The sequence below is a fragment of the Myripristis murdjan genome, chromosome 6 (assembly GCF_902150065.1).
Source record: "Myripristis murdjan chromosome 6, fMyrMur1.1, whole genome shotgun sequence".
Lineage (NCBI taxonomy): Eukaryota > Metazoa > Chordata > Actinopteri > Holocentriformes > Holocentridae > Myripristis > Myripristis murdjan.
In genome coordinates, this window is record NC_043985.1 from 3316239 (window position 1) to 3336982 (window position 20744).

General features: G+C 40.9%; 3 protein-coding genes and 2 non-coding genes across 5 annotated transcripts in view; all 5 read right to left on the reverse strand.

Annotated features, from left to right (window-relative positions):
- Nucleotides 1-4093: 4093 nt before the first annotated feature.
- On the reverse strand, nt 4094-8804 carry LOC115360506 (protein phosphatase 1, regulatory subunit 15B-like). The gene is made up of 3 exons (XM_030053459.1): nt 8365-8804; nt 6460-7790; nt 4094-5060 (listed from the first exon to the last, which is right to left on the reverse strand). Exons 1-3 carry the CDS (start codon nt 8525-8527, stop codon nt 4851-4853), a joined length of 1704 nt encoding a protein of 567 aa, XP_029909319.1. The 5' UTR covers nt 8528-8804; the 3' UTR covers nt 4094-4850.
- Nucleotides 8805-10032: 1228 nt separating this feature from the next.
- Nucleotides 10033-14901, reverse strand: rps13 (ribosomal protein S13). Its single transcript, XM_030053499.1, has 6 exons — nt 14796-14901; nt 14201-14249; nt 14007-14085; nt 11275-11444; nt 10753-10853; nt 10033-10106 (listed from the first exon to the last, which is right to left on the reverse strand). Exons 1-6 carry the CDS (start codon nt 14816-14818, stop codon nt 10073-10075), a joined length of 456 nt encoding a protein of 151 aa, XP_029909359.1. The 5' UTR covers nt 14819-14901; the 3' UTR covers nt 10033-10072.
- LOC115361342 (small nucleolar RNA SNORA19) lies at nt 10394-10521 on the reverse strand. The gene has a single exon (XR_003928414.1). It is a non-coding gene; the product is annotated as a small nucleolar RNA SNORA19 (small nucleolar RNA).
- On the reverse strand, nt 12060-12186 carry LOC115361343 (small nucleolar RNA SNORA19). Its single transcript, XR_003928415.1, has one exon. It is a non-coding gene; the product is annotated as a small nucleolar RNA SNORA19 (small nucleolar RNA).
- Nucleotides 14902-16253: 1352 nt separating the features above from the next.
- The window catches only part of pik3c2a (phosphatidylinositol-4-phosphate 3-kinase, catalytic subunit type 2 alpha), a 57855-nt gene continuing 53364 nt past the window's right edge, over nt 16254-20744 (reverse strand). The window contains exons 29-33 of the mRNA XM_030053423.1: nt 20269-20386; nt 19472-19553; nt 18998-19107; nt 18743-18868; nt 16254-18551 (exon numbers count right to left, since the gene is read on the reverse strand). Of these exons, the coding sequence (XP_029909283.1) occupies nt 18369-18551; nt 18743-18868; nt 18998-19107; nt 19472-19553; nt 20269-20386 (619 nt within the window). The 3' untranslated portion in view covers nt 16254-18368. The remainder of the gene's footprint in view (nt 18552-18742; nt 18869-18997; nt 19108-19471; nt 19554-20268; nt 20387-20744) is intronic.

Sequence of the window (20744 nt, forward strand, 5' to 3'; positions counted from 1 at the left end):
TGGGCAGTCCATCTCCTGAGAAGTTCAAGGAATCAAATGGGAGCCCTTGCCGTCATCAGCTCAGTTCTTTAACCATTCTGATGACCACCGCCACCCGGGAACTGGTCCACGAGGGGGATCAGAGCGGAGTGTCCCAAAAGCAGCTTAGTGTATTGGATTACAATGTAATCTTTCTTTATTTCCAATCCGATGAAACAAGATGATCTTCCTGTTCACATGGTTTTGGGCTTTGTCTGCAGAGTAATCCAGGCATACACTGATATGCAGAAACTACCAGATGCATAAAATACTCACATCAACTGTATCCTGTCCTATCTGTGTCATAACCACTGACTTATATTAGATGTTAGAGTCACACTACACCCTGCAAGTTCACCTTTAAACCACCAGTACATCAAGCAGATCCGATGACATTATCAAAACACAGTTTCTCTGTGCCAAAGGAGTGGCATTGACCTTTATACTACTGCCTCTAACAGGCACAGAAGGGAATGAGAAGACTTGGCACATTGTTAGCAAAATGAAAAGCTTGCACCAGATCCATGTGGATAACCTGAACAAAGCCCTGAATCTTAGTTTTACCACAAGAGGGCAGGAGTTACACAAAGTTTCAATTTAAATGCAGGCGTTGGTTTTGTCTGAATTGAGGAGAGATTATATTTACAGTCATAGCTCAGCAGGGGGAGCTATGATACACTTTGTGAAGGAAGCCACATAGCAGTAAAAAAAAAACAGGATTTTATGCAGTAAGGTAAGGCTGTCAGATTTTGCTTCCAGCTTCACATGTAACCACTATCTATGGAACAGACCTTCAACTAAAGTCATCAGCAGCAACTGTTTACCTACTAATCATGTCAAAATGACTCCTGAAAAGAAAGGTGTGTAAAAATTAAACAATTATCTATGGATAGTAGCTCCTTTGATAAAATGTTTTCCTTTTCTTAAAAAGGAACATATAAAATAAAAGGACACACCTTTGAACATGCCAACAAAGAGCCTTACTGAAACACCACAGACACTAAGGCATCAATGATGGTCCGTTAGCATACATCACATTTTACATCAAATACTCAAATACTGACACTTCCGTTTTTTTAAACTGAAAATCAGTATGTTTGATGCTAATGTTCAGTTGAGGTTCTCCCTCTGTCTGGGCCCCCAGGTGGTCATGAGGCCCTTGGCATGTGCCTAGAGTGCCTGTGTATCGATGCGGTCCAGGCTATGTTAACATTGTCAGTTGTGTGTGCAAAATACCTTGTGAAAAGCGTGTCCCCCTGTGGCTCATCTGAAACACTACACCTACTCACATTCTCCACTGACAAACAGACTGTGCAGCAGACTGTGTGTGTAGTCAAGCTGGGTGCTGCTGAGCCACGCCGCTGATCCTTGTGACTGAGTGCAGAAGTATTCAGGCCAGCTGCTCTACCCACCAGGCTGTTTTCATGTCACAGATGCCCATTTCATCATATGGGGAGAGGTCTGTTGTTGATTTAGTGAATAGCCAATGGCCAATTTTATACATTCTCCAACTTGGAGTAATTCAAGTGAATTAAATTAAAGTGCAGACACAGGCTGACAGTTCACACAAATAATTCTTAGTCTACACAAACTTAGAGGGCTGCTACTGTACTTTTTTCAGCTACTGGTTCTTTGCATGTAATAGGCGGTGTTGAATCAACTGATGCTGTGATATAGCCTATGGCTTTTATCCTTTTAATGTTTTTATTTTGTCTCTCTGTCAAGACACCATGGCCCCATCTCTATTTTGGGAGGATAAAGTTCACTTTGACGTTGAAATAAACCATTCCTCATTTTCTTTGGAACCCTCTTGAGCACCCTCAGGGACCACTTAGGGCCCCCAGACCCTCTGTTAGAACCACTAAGTTAGACTTGCCCAGGTGAATCTAGGTGAAAACTCTGGCCCCCTGGTGAATTCAAATATTAACTTCATTGCAGTCACAAAGGAGAGGGGTAAATAACTAAGCTGAGATGGAAAAAGCCTTTTTTGGAGCTCTAAGTCTTACAAACCGAGACATGGTTTGTGCAAAAGAGGTTGCAAGTTATGATATTTTCTGCACTCTGTACAGTATAGCACACAGGAGGGCGAGCTTTGTCCTCGTTTTCCTGATCATGTAGTATGTCTGTATGACTTTGTGTTAGACACAATAGCTGCTGGTATGTTGCATCATCAGCTAATTGTGACCCAGGAGATCCTGCTCTCTGCCAGGCGAACAAGAGGGGCAACCGTGAGTGTGTCTGTGTGTGAGTGTGTGTTGATGAAAACCCACTGCAGGCGCTGCTGCTGCTGCTGTTGCTGCTACTGCAATCACCTGCAATCCTTTCAACGCCCCGCCACTCCTGCTGGTTGCCTGGAGACGGGGTCACCTAGGCCACCCAGCTAATGATACCCAGACAGGAGGAGGGGGAAAGATGGAGATGAGGAGAGAGAAGGGTGGTGGGAAAAGAGACAGACAGTGGGAGAGAGAGACACAGAGAGCGAGAGAAAGAAATGCCAGAAATAAATAGCAAGTGTGGGATGTAAAAGTGGTGCCGAGGAAGAGGGAAAAGATGAAGACGGGGATGCAAAGAGGGGCGCCATCGTTTGGGAGACTGTCCTGTAAACAGGGTTGTGTGTTGCTTATGTGCCCTTGAGCAAGACGGTGTGAACCCACAGTTGCTCAGTCACTGCAAATAAAATGTCCTTGTAGTATTTTCGCTGACGGTACAATTAGGGAAAGAGGGGTGACAGGGAGAGAGAGACATCAAATGATGAAGGACGAACAGCAGGAGATCAGTTGGGTTAGACAGGATGTGGAAGAGAAGGAGGTGGAACAACATCAGCAACAGGCCGACTGCTGGGCTGGAACAGCAAGTGTCACTGATTACTCACCTTTGCACCATGCTGTGTGAGTGTGTGTGTGTGTGTGTGTGTGAGACAGATAGAGAGAGAGAGGGGTGGAGAGAGTTAGTGGGATGTGCTAATTGATTTCTTCCCTCAGGGATGTCATTTCATCATACTTGGTGTTTTTAACCCTTGTGTTACGCCAGCCTTGCAGCAGTCGGTCTTCATGGAGGCTCGGAGCCCTCCAGGGAAATTATTAGCTCCTGGATGGGAGAGAGAGACAGAGAGAGGCAGGTAATGATGGAGGCAGATGAAAAATTAAAAAAGGACATCGGTGAATAAAGAGAAAAGAATGCTGCTCTTTTCCCTCATACATACTGACAGCACCTCACTGATTTTGGATGGTTAAGGCACATGCCAGGTGATGTTACACCTCCTCTGAGAGTGGTATGTGTAGAAACACATGTAAGCTGTATGCAACCTGCCTACTGTTTACAGGTGCATTACAAACCTTTCACCCAAATTGAACACACCCAAAGTGGCCACACATACTCCTCCCTTAAACAGCAGTGAAACCTGTTCTTTCTGTTCAGTTTCACCTCAGGTCTGTTCATTTGTTTTTCAAAACTTTGGGCCAACGAGGTGGAACCCCCTGTATCTTTACATTTCTGGTGTCTTATAAGTCCACATCAGCAGGACTATTTATGATGCATGACACAATAATCATCATTGTCATGATGTACTTTTTTGCCTGGCAGGAAATGGTTATACACTGCAAAAAGTCAAAATCTTACCAAATTTTTACTTGTGACACAAGTGAACAAGCAAATTTTTACTTGTGACACAAGTGAACAAGTAAAAATTTGCTTGTTCCATTGGCAGAATTTGTTTCTTGTTTCAAGCTAATTTTTAACTTGTTTCAAGCAAATTTTCACTTGAAACAGGTAAAAATTGTCTAAAAACAAGTTACTTCTGAGGTGATCATGTCTTATTTTAAGTGTAATGAGATATTTTGACTAGAAATAAGACATTTTGACTTGAAATAAGACAAATAATCTTGGTAAGATTTGACTTTTTGCAGTGTAGAACTAGAGGTTACCACTGACTATGTGCACAACATAACTGCCTCACTGTCATGAGACACTGAACTGAAAACAGGATGTGACCTTGGCCTTTATGGAGAAGCACCACCAAGTAAACATATGTCTGGCTAACCCACAACTACAGGGAAAAAAACATGCAAGATTAGAATGTAGGCTAAAAACATTTTTTTTTATTGATTAACATAGCACCTAATGACAATTTTGCTACGGATCATTATACAGGCAGTTGCAGCTACAGGTTACAAGAAAGGCTGGGCCAGTCTAACAAGGACAAAGTGTTTTGAATTGTTCCAGTCAAGATAATAAATAGGAAACACAACTTAAAACTCAGTGCAAACATACTGCTATTTATGTACCATTAACATAAGTTAATAAAAGTCAAAAAACAAAACAAAAACAGTTAAAATGTTTCAAACAAAGACAGGATTTTCACTCAAGCTTTACAACGAAAAGAAGACAATTCTAAACACTTTTACCCTGCTTTCTCATGATGACATCATTACATAAAATCAACACTTTTAACTTCTAGATTCACTACTGTGGTTTAGTTCATATATAAAACACGTACAAACAGTTAAAGCCAGCAGTAAAAAACAAAGCACAAGCTCAGCAGGGCATGAGTAAGTTACATTACTAGGTCAGTATGTAAGGCATACAAAAACAACATTCTATACATTAATGCTGAGGTTAATGAGAAAGTGTCATAGTCAGTGCAACAGCTGCAGACCGTATGAGCCTTTGAGGTACAAGGTTGTTCAACTTGACACAGAACATTAAAATCGGCCTAAAACCGAATTTTTCTAATCGGCCAAAATCAAATTCACTGTTGCATTGCAACCAATCACAAGATCTCATCCAAAAAGGAAATCAAACATATTCAGTGTTCATGAAATGGAGGTTGGGATTTATTTCGAAGTGCTGTCCAGGTAAGCATGAATCCTCTCTCTGTGAGATTGGCTGAAGCAGTGGCCAATAGCTTGCTCTGTTTCCTGGATCCGCCTTCGGAAGCGGTCCCGGTCTCGTGCCATTTCTTCCCAGTGTCCTTTGCGGGACGCCTGTCGAGCAAACGGCCAGGTTCGCATCACGTGGACTTGGACAAGAGGAGAGAACCGCACCTGAAATCAACAAGGAATTGATAAAGGAAAAAGTCTGTGAACATTGTTGCAGCGCAGTTTCAAACAGGCAGGCACAACACTTTGTTTACATCTGTTAAGGCTGAGTCTGGGAAAGGAGTAAAACCCCTCAGGTTCATGCAAAGACCAATAACCCATGAAACTAAAGGAACATCAATGTAATGTTTTGATGTCAAATTTACACAAAAATATTAACAGTGAAGTGAAATTCTCTTTATATTTTGCGTCATGATGGAGTAAAAGAGTTGCCCTCATCTCCTGAGGTATTTCTAAGTTATATTCTTTTGAAGACTTAGTAACATTCATCATTCTTTACCACATCATAACGAGGTGGAGTCCCCTCCCCTATCAAACTGAATAATCTGCGGCTCTTACAGCTCAGCACCACGGTTTGTTGGAATTTCCAAAGGTCAAAACAAATGTGGCTATCGCCTACTACGTAATGTAATACTCATAATACAAATGTAGATAAGGCCACGTACTTTTCCACCACTAACTGCTCTAATACTGCCTTTTTGGTCTTATCATTAGACTTCAGCTTCTCTACAATGAGGAAGTGTGATTAATTATTTATTTGTCTCAAGGTTTAACTTCTGAGTAGAAGTGACAGGGCATAAAGCAACAGAGAGACAGAGACGCTGCGAAATCACTGCAACACCAGTTATTCCATGTGGAAGTCAAACCCTCTGCTGACTCGCTGGAATCACATGACGGGCTTAGTCATGACGACTGGCGCTGTTGCCAGTGACACCAAACAACAACTTGACGAAGACATGCTTTGTACGTGCCGTCTGGGACAGGAATTACCCCTGACCACGCCAACAAGTCAAGAGTCAAGATGTAATTGCCATAATTATTGAGATTCAAGTCTATGTTGTGTAGTAAACAAGTCTATGTTGTAACTGTACGGTAAAGAGCAGCATTAGTACTAATACTAAAGCCTGTATCCTGAGGGGTCAGTATGCACTGTTAAGTCTCTCTGAGTGAAGCAGCAAACCTAATATATATGTAAAGCATATATTCTATATTTTTGGCATATTTTCACCTTGAACATATTTGGCTGTCATTCTCTCTACTGTTCTTTTAATTATTATAACAATTCTGTGGTTCATATTTTCCTCCCATATTTTACTTTAAAGTCATACCACTCTGGTTTATTAAAGGTCAGCTGCATGTTTATGTGTTATTTTTTTTGGTTTGTGTTTTTCCTGTTTATTTCCTGTTTTGTGTCTGTGGTGTCCTGTTCCTATTTGCTCTGCCAACAACCAAACCTTGCCCTAAAAAATTTAATCTCACCATGATTGTATTAAAAAATTATGGCCTTTTTTTTTTTTTTAACATTAAAACAGAGTTTGGCTGTAAGAGTTATTTGTATAATTACCTTTTTCTGGGTGCTGCTGGCCTGGCTCTCCCCCCTCTGGGGCGGGGGTGAGCCGGACATTTGTCCTGGTCTTTTCCAGGGCACCTTTGTTGTGTCTGGGTGGGAGTGACACTTAAACTGTCTCTCTGGCAGGATGGGCTTGTGGGCTCTGGGTACTGGGGGGTTTACAGCCTCACTGTTTTGTTTCTTTTCCAGGACGGGTGGACTTTGAGCAGGGCAGGGACGAGGGGTATCTAACTGGAGTGTGGTGGTTGTTGGTGAACTCTGAAGGCAGGCTTTAAAGTTGAGAGGGTGGTAGGGGTCATCGTTTTGGCAGAGGGACTTCCACAGCTGCTCCTCTTCATCATCCTCTGATGAGGAAGGAGTAAAGCTGCTCTCCCTCTCCTCACTGTCTGACTTGGAGCAAGGTGCAGGAAGTGAAGCGTGTTGGGGCTGCTGGGAGTGAGAGGATGTTGTTTTGCTTATTTGAGGAGCTGTGCTGCTGACGGTGCAAGCCGTGAAACACATGGGGTTGTAGGGGTCTACGGGACTGCTGAAGAACTCCCACAGCCTCTCGCTCTCCTCCTTGTCCAGGTCGGTGCACGACCCGTCCGAACTGCCCCAACTGCTCTCACTGTCCGACCGACTGACCCAGAAATTCAGGCCACGGGGCCCCAGGAGCTCCTCGCCAGGTTTGCCTGCAGAGATACAGTCAGTATCACTGCCGTGGCTCACTTCACTTTTACTTTTCCCCATGTTTGTGTTTGTTGAAATACAGGCCGAGAAAAAGAAGGGGTTGTAAGGATCACTAGATTTGGACAGGGACTCCCAAAGTGCTTTACTTTCCTCGCTGTCAAATTCTCCTAGGTTCTGGTCTTCTTCACTACTCCAGTGACAGCCTCTGTCCTCTTCTGAAATGTCCTTTTTGAAGATTTTCTCTGTGGTTTTGTGACAGGTGCTGTCTGTACCAGTGCTGTCGCCGCTCGATACGAAGATGTTCCAGTCGCCGGGGAAGCCCATATTCCAGCTGGGATGGTGTCCGAGGAAGATACCGTCTTCTTTGTTGGCTGTTCTGGAGACGAAGTCGTCCACTAGCCCGCAGCACAGGTTGTCAGCGCGCAGACTGGACAGCAGGGCCTCAGCAGTGGATGTCCCGGGGAAGGTGTCCACCACGTCCGCGCAGAAATTAGAGAGAGGATTAGAACCGCCAACCATGACTCTGTTGTCTCCGTCAAACAGTGAGGAAAACAGGAAGGATTCAGTGGGGTTTGCTGCTGTGCTCATGTGCTGGACGTGCTGACCTGTCTCGTCTGTGATTCGCAGGTGAACCTCAAACCTGAACATCTGGAAAACTGAAAAAAGGGGAAAGGAGTGTGAATGGTACAAAAATTAACTGAAAACAATAAGTGGTCCATTCTGTGACTTAATGATGGGTAAACAGCTAGGAAAAGTCTGATCTCCACTCAGTGATTATCCTAAGACTAAGCACCGTCAGTACAACAAAATTTCAGAAATGGATTAGTTCTCAAAGATGTTATGTAATTCACTGCTTTCCTCATGGGAGTGCACTTTATCATATATCCATACAGTTTTTAAAGGTTTATTATGTTAACAACACAGCTCTATGTTGGTTATCACATACGCAGCATTTTCTAAGTCTAATGACACTATACGAGGTTGGAATCAGGAAACATAAAGTTCAATAAGATCACTATGACCCGAAACGTCAATTAATTAATTGTTAATTAACTACTGAGTATATCAGACAGGATGTTGTGGGCAATAGTTAACTTAAATACATTGACTTTTAAGTGAGTTTAAGCTCCACTGTCGTGAGTATTGTATGACAGCGGATTAACACTGCCACCGTAATGACAAAGGGAAAACACTGAAAGCAGTTCAAACAGGTATCAAATTCGTGTTTACCTGACATGAAGCTGTAGTAAATGACATGGACCAACAGCCGGAGCTGCTCCCACAGGACGGTCAGTATCTGTTTAGTCCACGGCAAAAGCGCCATGCCCCCGCTGCCAAATCTCTCCATCGCCGTCCGGTCCCAACGGTCAGCAAAGCCTAGACTCGTAGCCATCTTCCCTCTACTTCGGATTATGGCGAAAAACTCAAAATATCCTCACGTATTCTGATATTCTTCGTCGAAAACCAACAGATTCCGCGTATTTGTCAGTGACAAGTGTACCGCGATGTGTTGTCGCTTCATTTTTCAGCTAGTTTCGGTCTCTCTGGATCTCGCTCGTCAAATGTCTACATGTATTTTCTCCATATTTTCACTCGTCTGTTCTCTTCGCTGTAGTAAACATGAAATGTCACAAGATTGCAACACTATCGCTAAAATAAACGGGCGTGACGTCAAGCTGCGTTGAGATTGGACACGGGTGCTGTCGCTCTACCGAGCACCCGCCCCTTATGGTAAAACCACGCCCTTCATTACGTAAACGTGTGACGAGTGGAAAGTGCCCGTACATTCCCATCAGCTGAGAAAATCCCTTTTTAAGCCACATTCCCAAACTGAATTTCCTGTTCTCAAGTGCAATCAAAGTGAAGTTATCGACGGAGGGTCACCTGACTGCAAATAAGTCTGGCAAGCGAAAGTGAGAAATTCCTCAAAATGCACACCATATTCCATACACACCGATTTCTATCAGAGCTGGTCTTATTTCGTTTTTCAATTTGATTTCATGTCATGCTCTAGCATTGGAGTAACTGGTAACATGTAATTACATTACAAAACAAATGTAATTGTAATCAGTTAGTGAGAAAAATGTAAATTCCAGTTGCTAATCAAAATAGTGATTACATAGGAGCTACATATTTCCTTCAAAATTATTGGTAAAACGCTTATATGTAGAATATAACATGCATAGTGTTGCTTTGATATTTTTGCTGTGCAGGAATGATCCCTTTTAGCATGTCGGGACAGCACGGGTGAGCAGAGCTGCTGGGACGAAATCTGAATGCAACACCATCAAGGATGGGATCGCTTACAGAGCTGTGTGGGCATCCACGAGGTCCATTCACTTTAGCTTGCACTCAATTGGGAGACTTGTTCTTGATTGGCTCGCTTGTTGGAACTCATCTGCCAATCAAATAAAAGCTCATTGATCTTTGCAACCAGTCTGCCATGACTTCAACCAGCCGACTACGTCAAAGTGGGTTGTTGTTTGTGATCTACTGAATTAAGATCATTCTGATCTTAAGCCAGTTCAATATTGAACATTTAATAAAAGTTTGATGTTGAGTAGGGCTATTGGTTTAAACTTGTTCTAAGAACTTTTCAGCTTAATTGCCCAGTTTAAAACATTTGTTAAAATAATCAAAAGGTAATCAAATGTAATAAGCTGTTACTTTGAGCTAATTAAAAGTTACATTACTTATTACGTTTTTAACAGGGTAATCAGTAATGTATTACATTTCAAAATAACCTTCCCAAAACTGTGACTGAGTCACTAGAAGCTCAAATAGCCAAACAATATGGTTTTTTGATATTCAAACTGACTTGATACACAAGGTTTCTGTAAAGTAGCAAAATGTGTGTGAATATACCAATAATTCAAAAAATAAAAAGGACAAACAATCTCCAATCTGAATTATTTTTTATTTATCCAAAAAAAGATGTTTATGCCACCAGAGCAGAAGCTGTAGAGGACTCGCTGTAAATAGAAGAGAAACACACCATTAGAGGAAGCATCAGCCTTAAAAACCACTACTACAATAACTCTGCTCGACTGACTCCACTGTACAAGGCAAAGGGAACTCATAGGCAGTTTGTAAACTGCCAGCACTACATGTGATCAGCCATAATGATCCTTACAACTGGCTTCAAGTACACCTTGTGATTTAGAAAATGAAGCTCAAACCAATGCCTGAAACGCAAATAATGTTCTCATTTAAAAGCCATAAAGAAAAAGGTCAAGCTGTATATAGTTGGGTTTTATGTCTGTGTGTGAAGGGGACTGGCAGAGGTGGCACCAGTAGCCACTCTGCTAATTTACCTCCAGGGTTTTTTTGGCACAACAGAAATATCACAGCTCTTACAAGGGAAGAGCAGGACAATGAATTGTGCGTTTTTTCTTGCATCTCATTTTATGCACACAATCAAACTGTTATAATCCTATGACACTGATGATTTCAAAACTTTAATATTTCACTAAATGCAAGAACACTCACTTTTGCCCACTGTGATGTGGGCAACACCAGCCTTAAATGAATGAATCAGCATTTGGCTGGTAGCTAGTGATCATTACCGCTGATTAATAAAACCATTTAAGTGTTTCCTAAAACAGAACAGATACGTACTACTTCCAGTTGGGAGCCAGTACTCTCTTGGTCTTGTAGTAACGAGCCAGCCTGTGGATCCTGCTCTCAATGAGAATCAGACGGAACTTGGCATCCTTGTCCTGCGAGAGATTAGAGAAAATGTCATCAGATACAAAGTCTTTGAATTACTGAGCTTCTGCAACCATAACAGTACACGCAGATGGACAACATTAAGTTTAGAGCTGCAACTAACCTTTATTTAAATTGTCAATTTATCTATCGATTATTTTCTCAGCTGACTGATCAGTTGTTTGGTCAATAAAATGTCAGAAATCTTAAAAATTTGACCACAATTCCTACACCCAAGCTGATGTCTTCAAATGTTTTGTTTTGTCCCAACCAGCAGTCCAAACCCAGAGATATTTAATTTATTGTCATAGACGACTAAAGAAACCAGAAAACAGTTGAGATGATTTGAGAAGATGGAATCAGAGAATTTGGATTTGAATTTCAGGTTTGGCAGTTCATTTCTGCTGGATGTCAGGTGCAGTGCTGCTGTACCTTTCTGTTCCTCTCAAGATGTTTCCTGACAGCCACAGCCTTCTTGATGAGGTGGTAGAGATCCTCAGGCAGGTCGGGGGCCAGACCCTTGGACTTGAGGATCCTCAGGATCTTGTTACCAGTGACGAAACGCACCTGGGCCACACCATGGGAGTCCCTCAGAATCACACCTGTTACAGTAAACAAACCAGACTGAAAAAGCTGGACACTCCAAGCAAATCGTCAAAACTTCAGATAATTTACTTTGGTATGAATCAGGATAAGAGTTGCTCTTTTTGCTCCATTTTCACACTGGTGTTAGATTTTCACAGACCTCATGTAATTTACAACTTATCCTAACTACCCTTATGGACATGAACTTTAATAATCTTATTACAGATTTTCAGAAGTTTACAGAGTTAACACAGCTCATTGTTGTGACAGTATTCTGTAAGCCTATAATTTTACTATAGCAGGTAGGAAACTGTGACATCATGCAATATCATTACTGAATCAGAGACAGAAACAATACAAATCCATAAATTATGGAAATATTATGACAATATCAATATCATGGATGATTAGAATTTTTTTTTTTAATTAAATTCAAGCTTCACACAGATAGTGAATTAAAAACACTTAAAAAGGTTAAGAGCACTATAGCTTGATGCAGGGTCCACATGTTTTCATAAACATTTCTGCCTCAATTAACATTAAGTACCACATATAGTGCCCACTGGAAAATGTTAGTGATTTCTCGTAAGGGTTAAAAATATTAATGTTGTTAATTTGAGGATTTTATTTCAATGTGTGTGAAGGGGACTGGCAGAGGTGACACAAAGTAGCCACTCTGCTAATTTACCTCCAGTTTTTCTGGCACAACAGAAATATCACAGCTCGCATAAGGACAGAGCAGGACAATGCATTGTGCATTTTGTTATACATCCCTTTTTTATGTACATAGCCAATTTGTTATCCCATGACAAATTTTGGACTTATTAGTTACCAACTAAACATTTACAGTAGACCACAAGTTACTGACAAAAGCCAGGTGTCAGCCACCTTTAGAAAACAGACTGAGCATCAGCTACCTTTGGATCAACAACTCAATTCACCTGCCTAATGCAATATCATGTAGTTTCTCTCTTCAGATTTAGTTTGGAAATTTACTCCAACTATGCTCTCTAAAAAAATACATATAGATATATCTTGGTGCTATTGCTTTTGTCTGCACCCTAACACAATGGCTCATGAGAAAAGGAACAAAAACAAAGGTTAAAACCACTCAAAGATTCAATTATATTTTAACAAATATTTAACTAGGCTATTTCTTTGAGAAAATGAATTCTCCTAATCATTTTGACCAATTACCCCCAACTAATAGCTACAGATGCACAAATACAATATCCAGCACCAGATCAAACACTGAAAACCTTTACTTCATGTATTTAGTAATTTTGTTCACACCCTTACGCAAAATTGACATAAACAAGTACCACTCCTTGCAGTGGTGTGGTGTATGATTTTGAAGTAGCTGAGTGGCAGGCAGGTCTGCAATTAATTTACAGTGGAGACTGACACTCAAAGAAGTAACTGTAGTTTTAGCAGTTTAAGTGAGGGTTTGCATCAGCAGGGCTAACTACAACATTATTATTTCAACTATAGGTAGGTAGTTTTGAGATACCATTAGAGGATGTGCTGACCACTCAAATTACTACACAACAGTGAAAACTATAAAACATACAGCGCATTGAGTTTTACGCTGTATTACGAGCTCCTTTCAGTAGTAGAAAATGTTTTATCGCCCAATAGGAGCATTTGCAGCCACAGTGCTGCTTGCCTTTGGCAATAACTTTGAGACACTGCTCTCCTGCAACTGAAGTCTATAAACACTTCTTGGACTGTTTGAAAGATGTATTTACATCTGGTTTCACTACAGACATTTGGAGTTCAGACCTGTTACTGTCAGGCTCAGCTACACAGTGGATTGAACAGAGCTAAATTTAAACTGACAGTGGCTTTGATTTCCTTCAATTACTTGCTAATTTCTAACCACAAGATGAGCAGACAGCGGTGCCAATGCCTAATATTTGATAGCTGTAATACAAACTGGATTAAAAAAATCCCTTCTATCGGTCACACTGATTTGGACAATGCTGCCAAGGCCATTTTTCTTGTACATCCTGTGGTAAAACTGCATATGTTCTCACTAAAATAAAGGCTTACAAAGAAAACATAAAGTAAGATTTATTTATAAACGTTTATATACTTTAATAAGCTACTCAAAGCCAGGTAATCAGCCCATCAGACTGGATTAACCCTACAATTCATGTTCCACCTGATTATGCATAAAGCTTGTCTGCTGGCTGGCTCAACAATACACAGCCTTCAGTCCTCTTTAACCCAAACAGTACAATAGTAATTCTGGCAAATGTATTATCACACCAACTATGGCTGACACAAAACATATCCTGCACGGTCTTACACCCTGTTGTCCCTGCAGGTCCATATCACTGACAATTTGTCCACATTTATACATAAATTTCACAATAAATTCCTTATATTAATTGTGTACAGTTTTCAGGCACTAAAAGGGGCAACAGTCATGTGCATGAGGTCCCTTTTTGAAATAAGTTTGCTGTAGTGCCCTGCGATATGCATATCATCCTCTTCAATATACACTGAGCTCACATATTATATCCTTCTTTTACAGTCTCCAGGAGGATGGCTGGTGTGGATGGGGCCATACTTACCGATCTGGGAGGGAGTCAGGCCCTTTTTGGCCAGTTTAAAGATCTGCTCCTTGACATCATCCGATGTGAGTTTCAGCCACTGCAAAGCACATTGTCAAGATTACACAGTGCACACTTCAGTTCAGAGACAGACATTTGCTGCCGTCGTATTGTGTGTGTGTGTGTGTGTGTGTGATATGTGCCTGTATACTCACAGTGGGAACACTGCGCCTGTATGGCAGAGCTGACTGGGACAAGCCCTTTCTGTAAGAGATGAACATTAGTTAGACACCTTTTTGCTTTGAAACACACACCGGGAGAGGTTGACAGTGAAATGTTAAGCCAATGAACAAGAGTAGTTTCTTACAGCTACATCTTGCGGCTCACTAACATTTGACAGTATGGTGCTAGCGGCATTAGCAGACATCTAACGTTAGCTAGCTTCCCACCCATGCTAACACTACACAAATGTCGCTAACTTGGGCTTACTAATGGACAACTACCTCAATACCTCCCATCACCAAAGAAATGGTTAATACCAAGTGTGCTGGTTTCTTTTTTTAATCTGACTTTAAGTTTACACCGGGAGGAAAACCAAGCGTTAGCAGGCACATACGGGAGGTAATGCTACGAGGAGATGATGTCGAGAAAAGGGCGCATTTTTAAAATGAATTTTCTTGGTTTTTGATGGGATTTGAGAGCTAGTTTTGGTTGCCACACATAAAGAACACCTAAATGAAACACCAACTATCACTAAATCCTATTTTCCGTGGTGAAATAATACTTTTAAATGATAAAAACCAAGCGTACCCGGGAGCGTGCATGCGACCCATGATGGCGGTAGAGGAAGAGAGGCCGCACACGCGACAGAAAATGGTATTTTGCGCCTGCGTCGGAAATGACGCAATGACGTAACGCGCAGTTTATTGACGCTGCTCCAAAACCTCCGTTCTATTATTTAGTTTTGTAAAACAAAGGAAAAAAATATTTGTAAAATATAAAAAACCTGTTCTTAGAATATAACACTTGAATTACCACCTCTCGGTTCTATGTCTGCTTCTGTGTCAAGTTGCACTTTATATTCACGTCTGTCCAGATTCAAACAATATTTGTAATGAAGAGTTTGAAGGAATTTAAGAAAAGGTATTCAGTGTATTTTTCGGTGAAATGGAAGTTATCACTGTATTGACATGTATTATTCCAGTAAAAAAAATTCCAGTGAGAATTTCCAGTGAGAAACATGAATATTTTTATTTATTTATTTATTTATTTATTTATTTTTTACACAGATAGAGAGCTTTGTCACATGGTGCAACAATAATCAGCTCAAGTTCAATATCAGCAATTGAGCTGCTGGTGGACTACCAGAGGAACAGGAGGCCTCCTGTCCTGCTGTCATCCAGGGAGAGGAAGTGAGGTGAAAATGGTGAGTTAAGGCGTAGAATAATGGCAATAAAGTGTTTTTCTTTGAAAGAAAAAAAAAAAACAAAAACAAAAACAAAAAATACTGTAATGTGTCACAGTGAAGCCAAGTTATGGCCAGAAATGTGTTTAGTAAGATCACAGTGACACTGATCCAGGACAACCACATGTGTAATCAGTTCATCCTTGTGTCCAAGTGGAGATTTGTGCCAAACACTCAAGCCATTCCTGAGATATCATGTTCACAAGAGGGTGACAGATGGACTGACAGACAAAAAGAAAAACATAATGCCCATGACTGTCACCACTGCTGAGGCATAAAAATGGAAAATCTAGAGGCAGCTTGACCCCTGAAGACACTGCAGAGGCAGGATCAGTGGACACCTTTAAACAACAGCTGAAAACACAGCCTGTCTTTACTAGCTGCACCTTCTACTCCTCTGTTTTTCCAAATTTTATTACTTTGTTTTTATACATATCTACATATCATAAGTCTCGTGCACATGACATTTTTATGCGTTAGTGCTTTGAGCTGAAGTCACTGGGTGAAATTCCAGAAAAGGTTTGGTGGGGATGTTCTTTGTTAGCATCAGACAAAACTCCAGCTGCACGAGTGGAGTTGCTCAGTAGCTGTGAATATCCATGTAACTAAATGAAAGCAAAATAAGATTAAAATAAGGTTACTGAAAAAAAGAGTGCACATACATGCTCAGCACAGCCTCTCTTGATGGAACAGGTTTGAAACAACACAGGTAAAGGCAGGAGCTGTGTGATTTTGTTTTTCATATTGCCCTTAATTAATACCTGTCACATTTATACAACAAATGAACACAGAACAACTTCAGCTTTGTTCAAAAAACATTTAATTCGCTTTAGGAAAGAGGGATTACAGTACACACCGATCCATTCGGGTTAAAGGTCACCAATTAAGAATAAATAACTGGCCATGTTAATACAAACTCTGCTTGTTTGCTTTTTACAGTCACTAAAAGAGTGGATCAAGTCACTATTATTCATAGAGTGAGTGATACTCTTAGATCATAACTGTCTTTGTAGATACTCTCTTTAAAAAAAATCAGATAAATTCATCTTAATTTCTTTATTAAACATCTTTAGATTTATAGTTAGCAAGTGGAGGAAAAAGCAGCTAATCTCCTGCTCAGGACTTGTTCCCTTTTTGTAAAGATGGCCCCTAGTTTAAATTAAAGTTGCCCCTGCAGCGCTGATCTGTGTTCATTGGCCTGACGTTCCCTCACTTTTCACAAGCAATTTGTCACTTAAAAAAACAAATCAAACAATGTGATTGAATCTGGACTCCCACTGGCAGTCTAATCTGTTGCTAACCATTTATTCAGTCCCTCATCACAGCATTATTACTTCATTACGCCACTAGAAGGCACTGGGAATGAGATTGTGGTGTTGCTGCCTGAGCTGAAACAAACTTCATGTCCAAACTCCAGTATTACAGTTCCTAAGCTACAGTTTGATCAAGTCCAAATTGTGGTTTTAAACCACCTGAAGGAAACACTGAACTAACCTACAATCAGTGTTGTCGGGCAACAGCGACTTCTGCGTCCGGAGCGCCGACAAGAGCAAGTTCCAAAGCTTATGATATAAATTCCCCTTAAGGTGTGCTGTGTGAAAGGAGTCAAGTAAAACCATGAGCTAAAGACCTGGTAGTGTGCACTTAGTAGCAGTCCACTATTCCAAAAGACCTCGCGATGCCGGTCTGGCTGCCAACTCGCTCTGGAAGAACTATGGACATAGCTTTACAAAGATTTCTCTTTTTTTCTTCAATAGGGAAATGTCACAATGTTAATAAAATATATACTGCAATAAGGCCAAGTGGAGAGATTAAAAAGAGATTGTGAGCACAAACAAAGGCACCCAGTTCAGATCCCCAATCAGAAGAGTGGTTTGATTTGCCGTCTCTCTCTCTCACTTCTTTTGGCACATACCTGGGGAATCATAAGGTCACTGTATTTCCTGGAAACTGGTTCGCTAAACTACTCTACCCAGAAATCTCTGAAACCCTGATGCCTCCTATTTATCTATGTAGAAAAAAAAGAAAATGTAAAAATGAGCCCCCTTCTATTCCTTAAAAAATAAATGTGTCGATCTATATATACTCTTCAGAAAGTAAGCCGCTTTTGGTCCTCTAATGTCAAAATGTACAAAACATTACAGCTCTCTGTTATAGTTTAGGAAAAGGAGACAAAATAAGTGGAGATTGCTTGTCACAGAACAATCTTGATTAGTGAGAGAGGGAGAGAAGGGTGGGGGTTGGAGTGAGGTGATGGAGTTTGGAGGCTCCCCTTTGAGGATGTGGTAACAGCCAACCCTGTTGCCCCTTCAGGGTGTATCTAGAGCATTTACTCTGCATTCATGTCATATGGGACTGCACTGACAGTTAAAAGCAGTGGATCGAAATGTTTCAACTTGTCTAAAGCTGTTTAAGTGCCACGATGGAAGTTTTCTGTAGACTTCGGTCGTTCCCGTTTAACACAACACACATGCACTTAGCAAGTGATGCGTCTGAGGTCATGTTTTTCAGCAAACAAACCATCAGAATATCCACACCAAACAAAAAACCCACAGTAGTAAGGTGCTATGGTGGCATTTTAAAAGTTGTTCTCACAAAACGATTTATACTGTAAATCATCTGTTTGGTTTCTTTATTTGAAATAAAAACTTTGCTTTCCATACGTCAGACTCTTCTTTGTTGACTTGAGGGGTTTAGATTTCAGGAAGTTGGAGAAGTCAAGGTCCATTGCCAAACCCAGGTTCCCAAGTAGTAAATACGATGTGAAAGCACCACTGTCTTTCCCATATGATGTGAATGCAGCATATTTCTGGAGAGGCAAGAGGCAGAATTGTTCCCGGGTACAGTTTTTGTTTGTTTGTTTGTTTGTTTGTTTTTTTGTTTTGTTTTGTTGTTTTTTTTGGAGGGTAAGGGGGTTTCTAAAAGTAGGGGACAGCCGTAAGTTTGTACCACTTGACTGTCTCCTTGCTGAGGTCAAAGTCTTTGAGTCTGAGCGTGATACCGCCCAGGTAGTAGTTCTCGCGCAGCGACTCGGCACTGAGCACGCTCAGTTGCAGCTCCCGCAGGCCCAGGGTTTCTTTGCTGTAGCCGCTGTACACCAGCTGTGGAGGAAGAGGAAGGAAAACGTGTTTGAATCCTGCATAAAGACTACTCTATCTGAATCTGACTGTACAGATAGCAGAGGTGACAGCAGAAGACACTGTCTGTGCTTACATGCACAGAATAATATGGCTGTTGTCATACTCTTTGTGTATGTGAATATATAGTAATATGACTCTGAAGATTTCCTCACCATCTCATTGAAAGTGGGATTCCTGGTTTTCCTCGAGATCTTTGTCTTGCGTTTGGAAGTCTTGTGTGGATCTGGGAGCAGGTAGGTTTTCACATACGGATTAGGATCTGTTCCATCTTCAGAGACCTAAAGGACAGCAGATGGATTAATGGATGTACAGGTTAATGGGTAGAATGGACATAGAATGAATGGACAGCATCAGAAACATAACCTGGCAGCTTCTCAGTTGGGATATCAGTGCCTTAGTGTGCTTACCAGGTCTCTGATGTGCATGACCATGATGAAGAGTGTGCTGTTCCTGTAGGACACTGACAGCTTCACCTCCCCTTCCACCCGACCAGAAGCAGGACTCAGTGGTGGAGGATCTGCAACAGTCAAATAACATGTATCACATCTGGGACCTTCTTATCACAACAACATATAAAGGCTTAATAAAATATCCTGGAATAATATATAAATGTGAACTCAATCTTTGGCCTGTGGGACAAATAAACCCAGATGTTCTAAGAAAACGGCTAAAGATTATTCAGATTCCCAGTGTGGATCCTCAACAAAATACATTTCTTCAGATGTTAGAAGTTTTAGAGAGATAGCACACACACATTGGCTGTAATTCCTAAACGGTTAATGCCATAAAAAGTAATATAAGATGAAATCAAATGACCAAAATGCAGACCATATGAAGAGTCAGATATTTGGAGAATGGGGATGAAGGGTGCAGATATTTACCTGACACTTTGGGCGTGGCATCTAAGCCCTCTGTCTTGTCGTCCCGTGCGATTGGATGGAAGAAGGTATAGATGAGATCACACTAGAAAGAGAAATGAGGGAATTTTTTCAGCAATATGTTCCGAGTATTTACACTGTCACATTATCAATTACTCCTCTCTAATTTTGATATTTTCTTTCCACAGCTTATAATTTTATATGTGCAGACAGAACAAGTGTGTCTCCAGTGTGACTTGAAGGGATAATGCCTATTCTGTTGTGAGTTTGTGGGATTTTCAGCCAAAATAAGCAAATCCCCATTCTCCCACCCTTGAACTTTTGCTTCCTTTATTGCATTTCTTCTATTATGCATAACTTAATTTGCCACCAGGTGGATTCTAATGGGCCTTGAAGCTGCAATGAAAAAAAAAAATGCTAGGCGTGCTTAGCTAAGCATTTCAGAATTTCATGGTTTTGTGACAAGGATAACAAAGGCCATAAAGAGGATAATGCAACATTTTCTCCCATTTGTAAGCAAAATAGCTTTAGAAACTTAACAAAAATGAAACAAATTCATAAAATAAAACAGACACAAAATGAAATGAACTACTGTTGGTGAAAAAGTGAGGAACGGAACTTTCTTTATAAAATCTACAGGTTTCTACTATTAAAGTAATTAAAGTAATTAAAGTAAAAATAGAATCTTATGGATTACAGTGCATATGTACTCATATGTGTATCAATGTGTGTTATTGTTTATATATATGTGTGCCACGGTGTGTGTGTGTGTGTGTGTGTGTGTGTGTGTGTGTGTTTACCTGTGTGACCTCTGTGGAGCTCCTCATCAGGTTGTGGACGTAGTTGTTGAGTTCGACCTTCCTCTTGGCCGCCACGTCTTTGATGTGGGTGCGACCGAGCACCATCTTGTTAGGGAAACTAGAGATAAACAGAAAGCCAAGGCTTAGTTATTATTCTCAAAGATCTGACGTAACTCTCCCATATGCTACGCTAACTAATGTAAGGTGGCACCTACACAGAAACCTGGCAAGGATGTTAGAGGAAAGACTGGGAGGGGGCCGCCAGCTGGTGTTATCATACGTTACAGCACAGATGTGTCATTCAATTATGACAATTAATAAAGCCCATCCTGACTGGGGGGTAGCTATTTATTTTCTCAGAGAAGCATAACCACTGGGGTGGAGGATTATTTTCATCATTGTTCTTTACCCAAATACCCATCTGAGATCCAACAACATAAAGAGTTGGATAGTAATTTTATGAATCAATGCGGAAC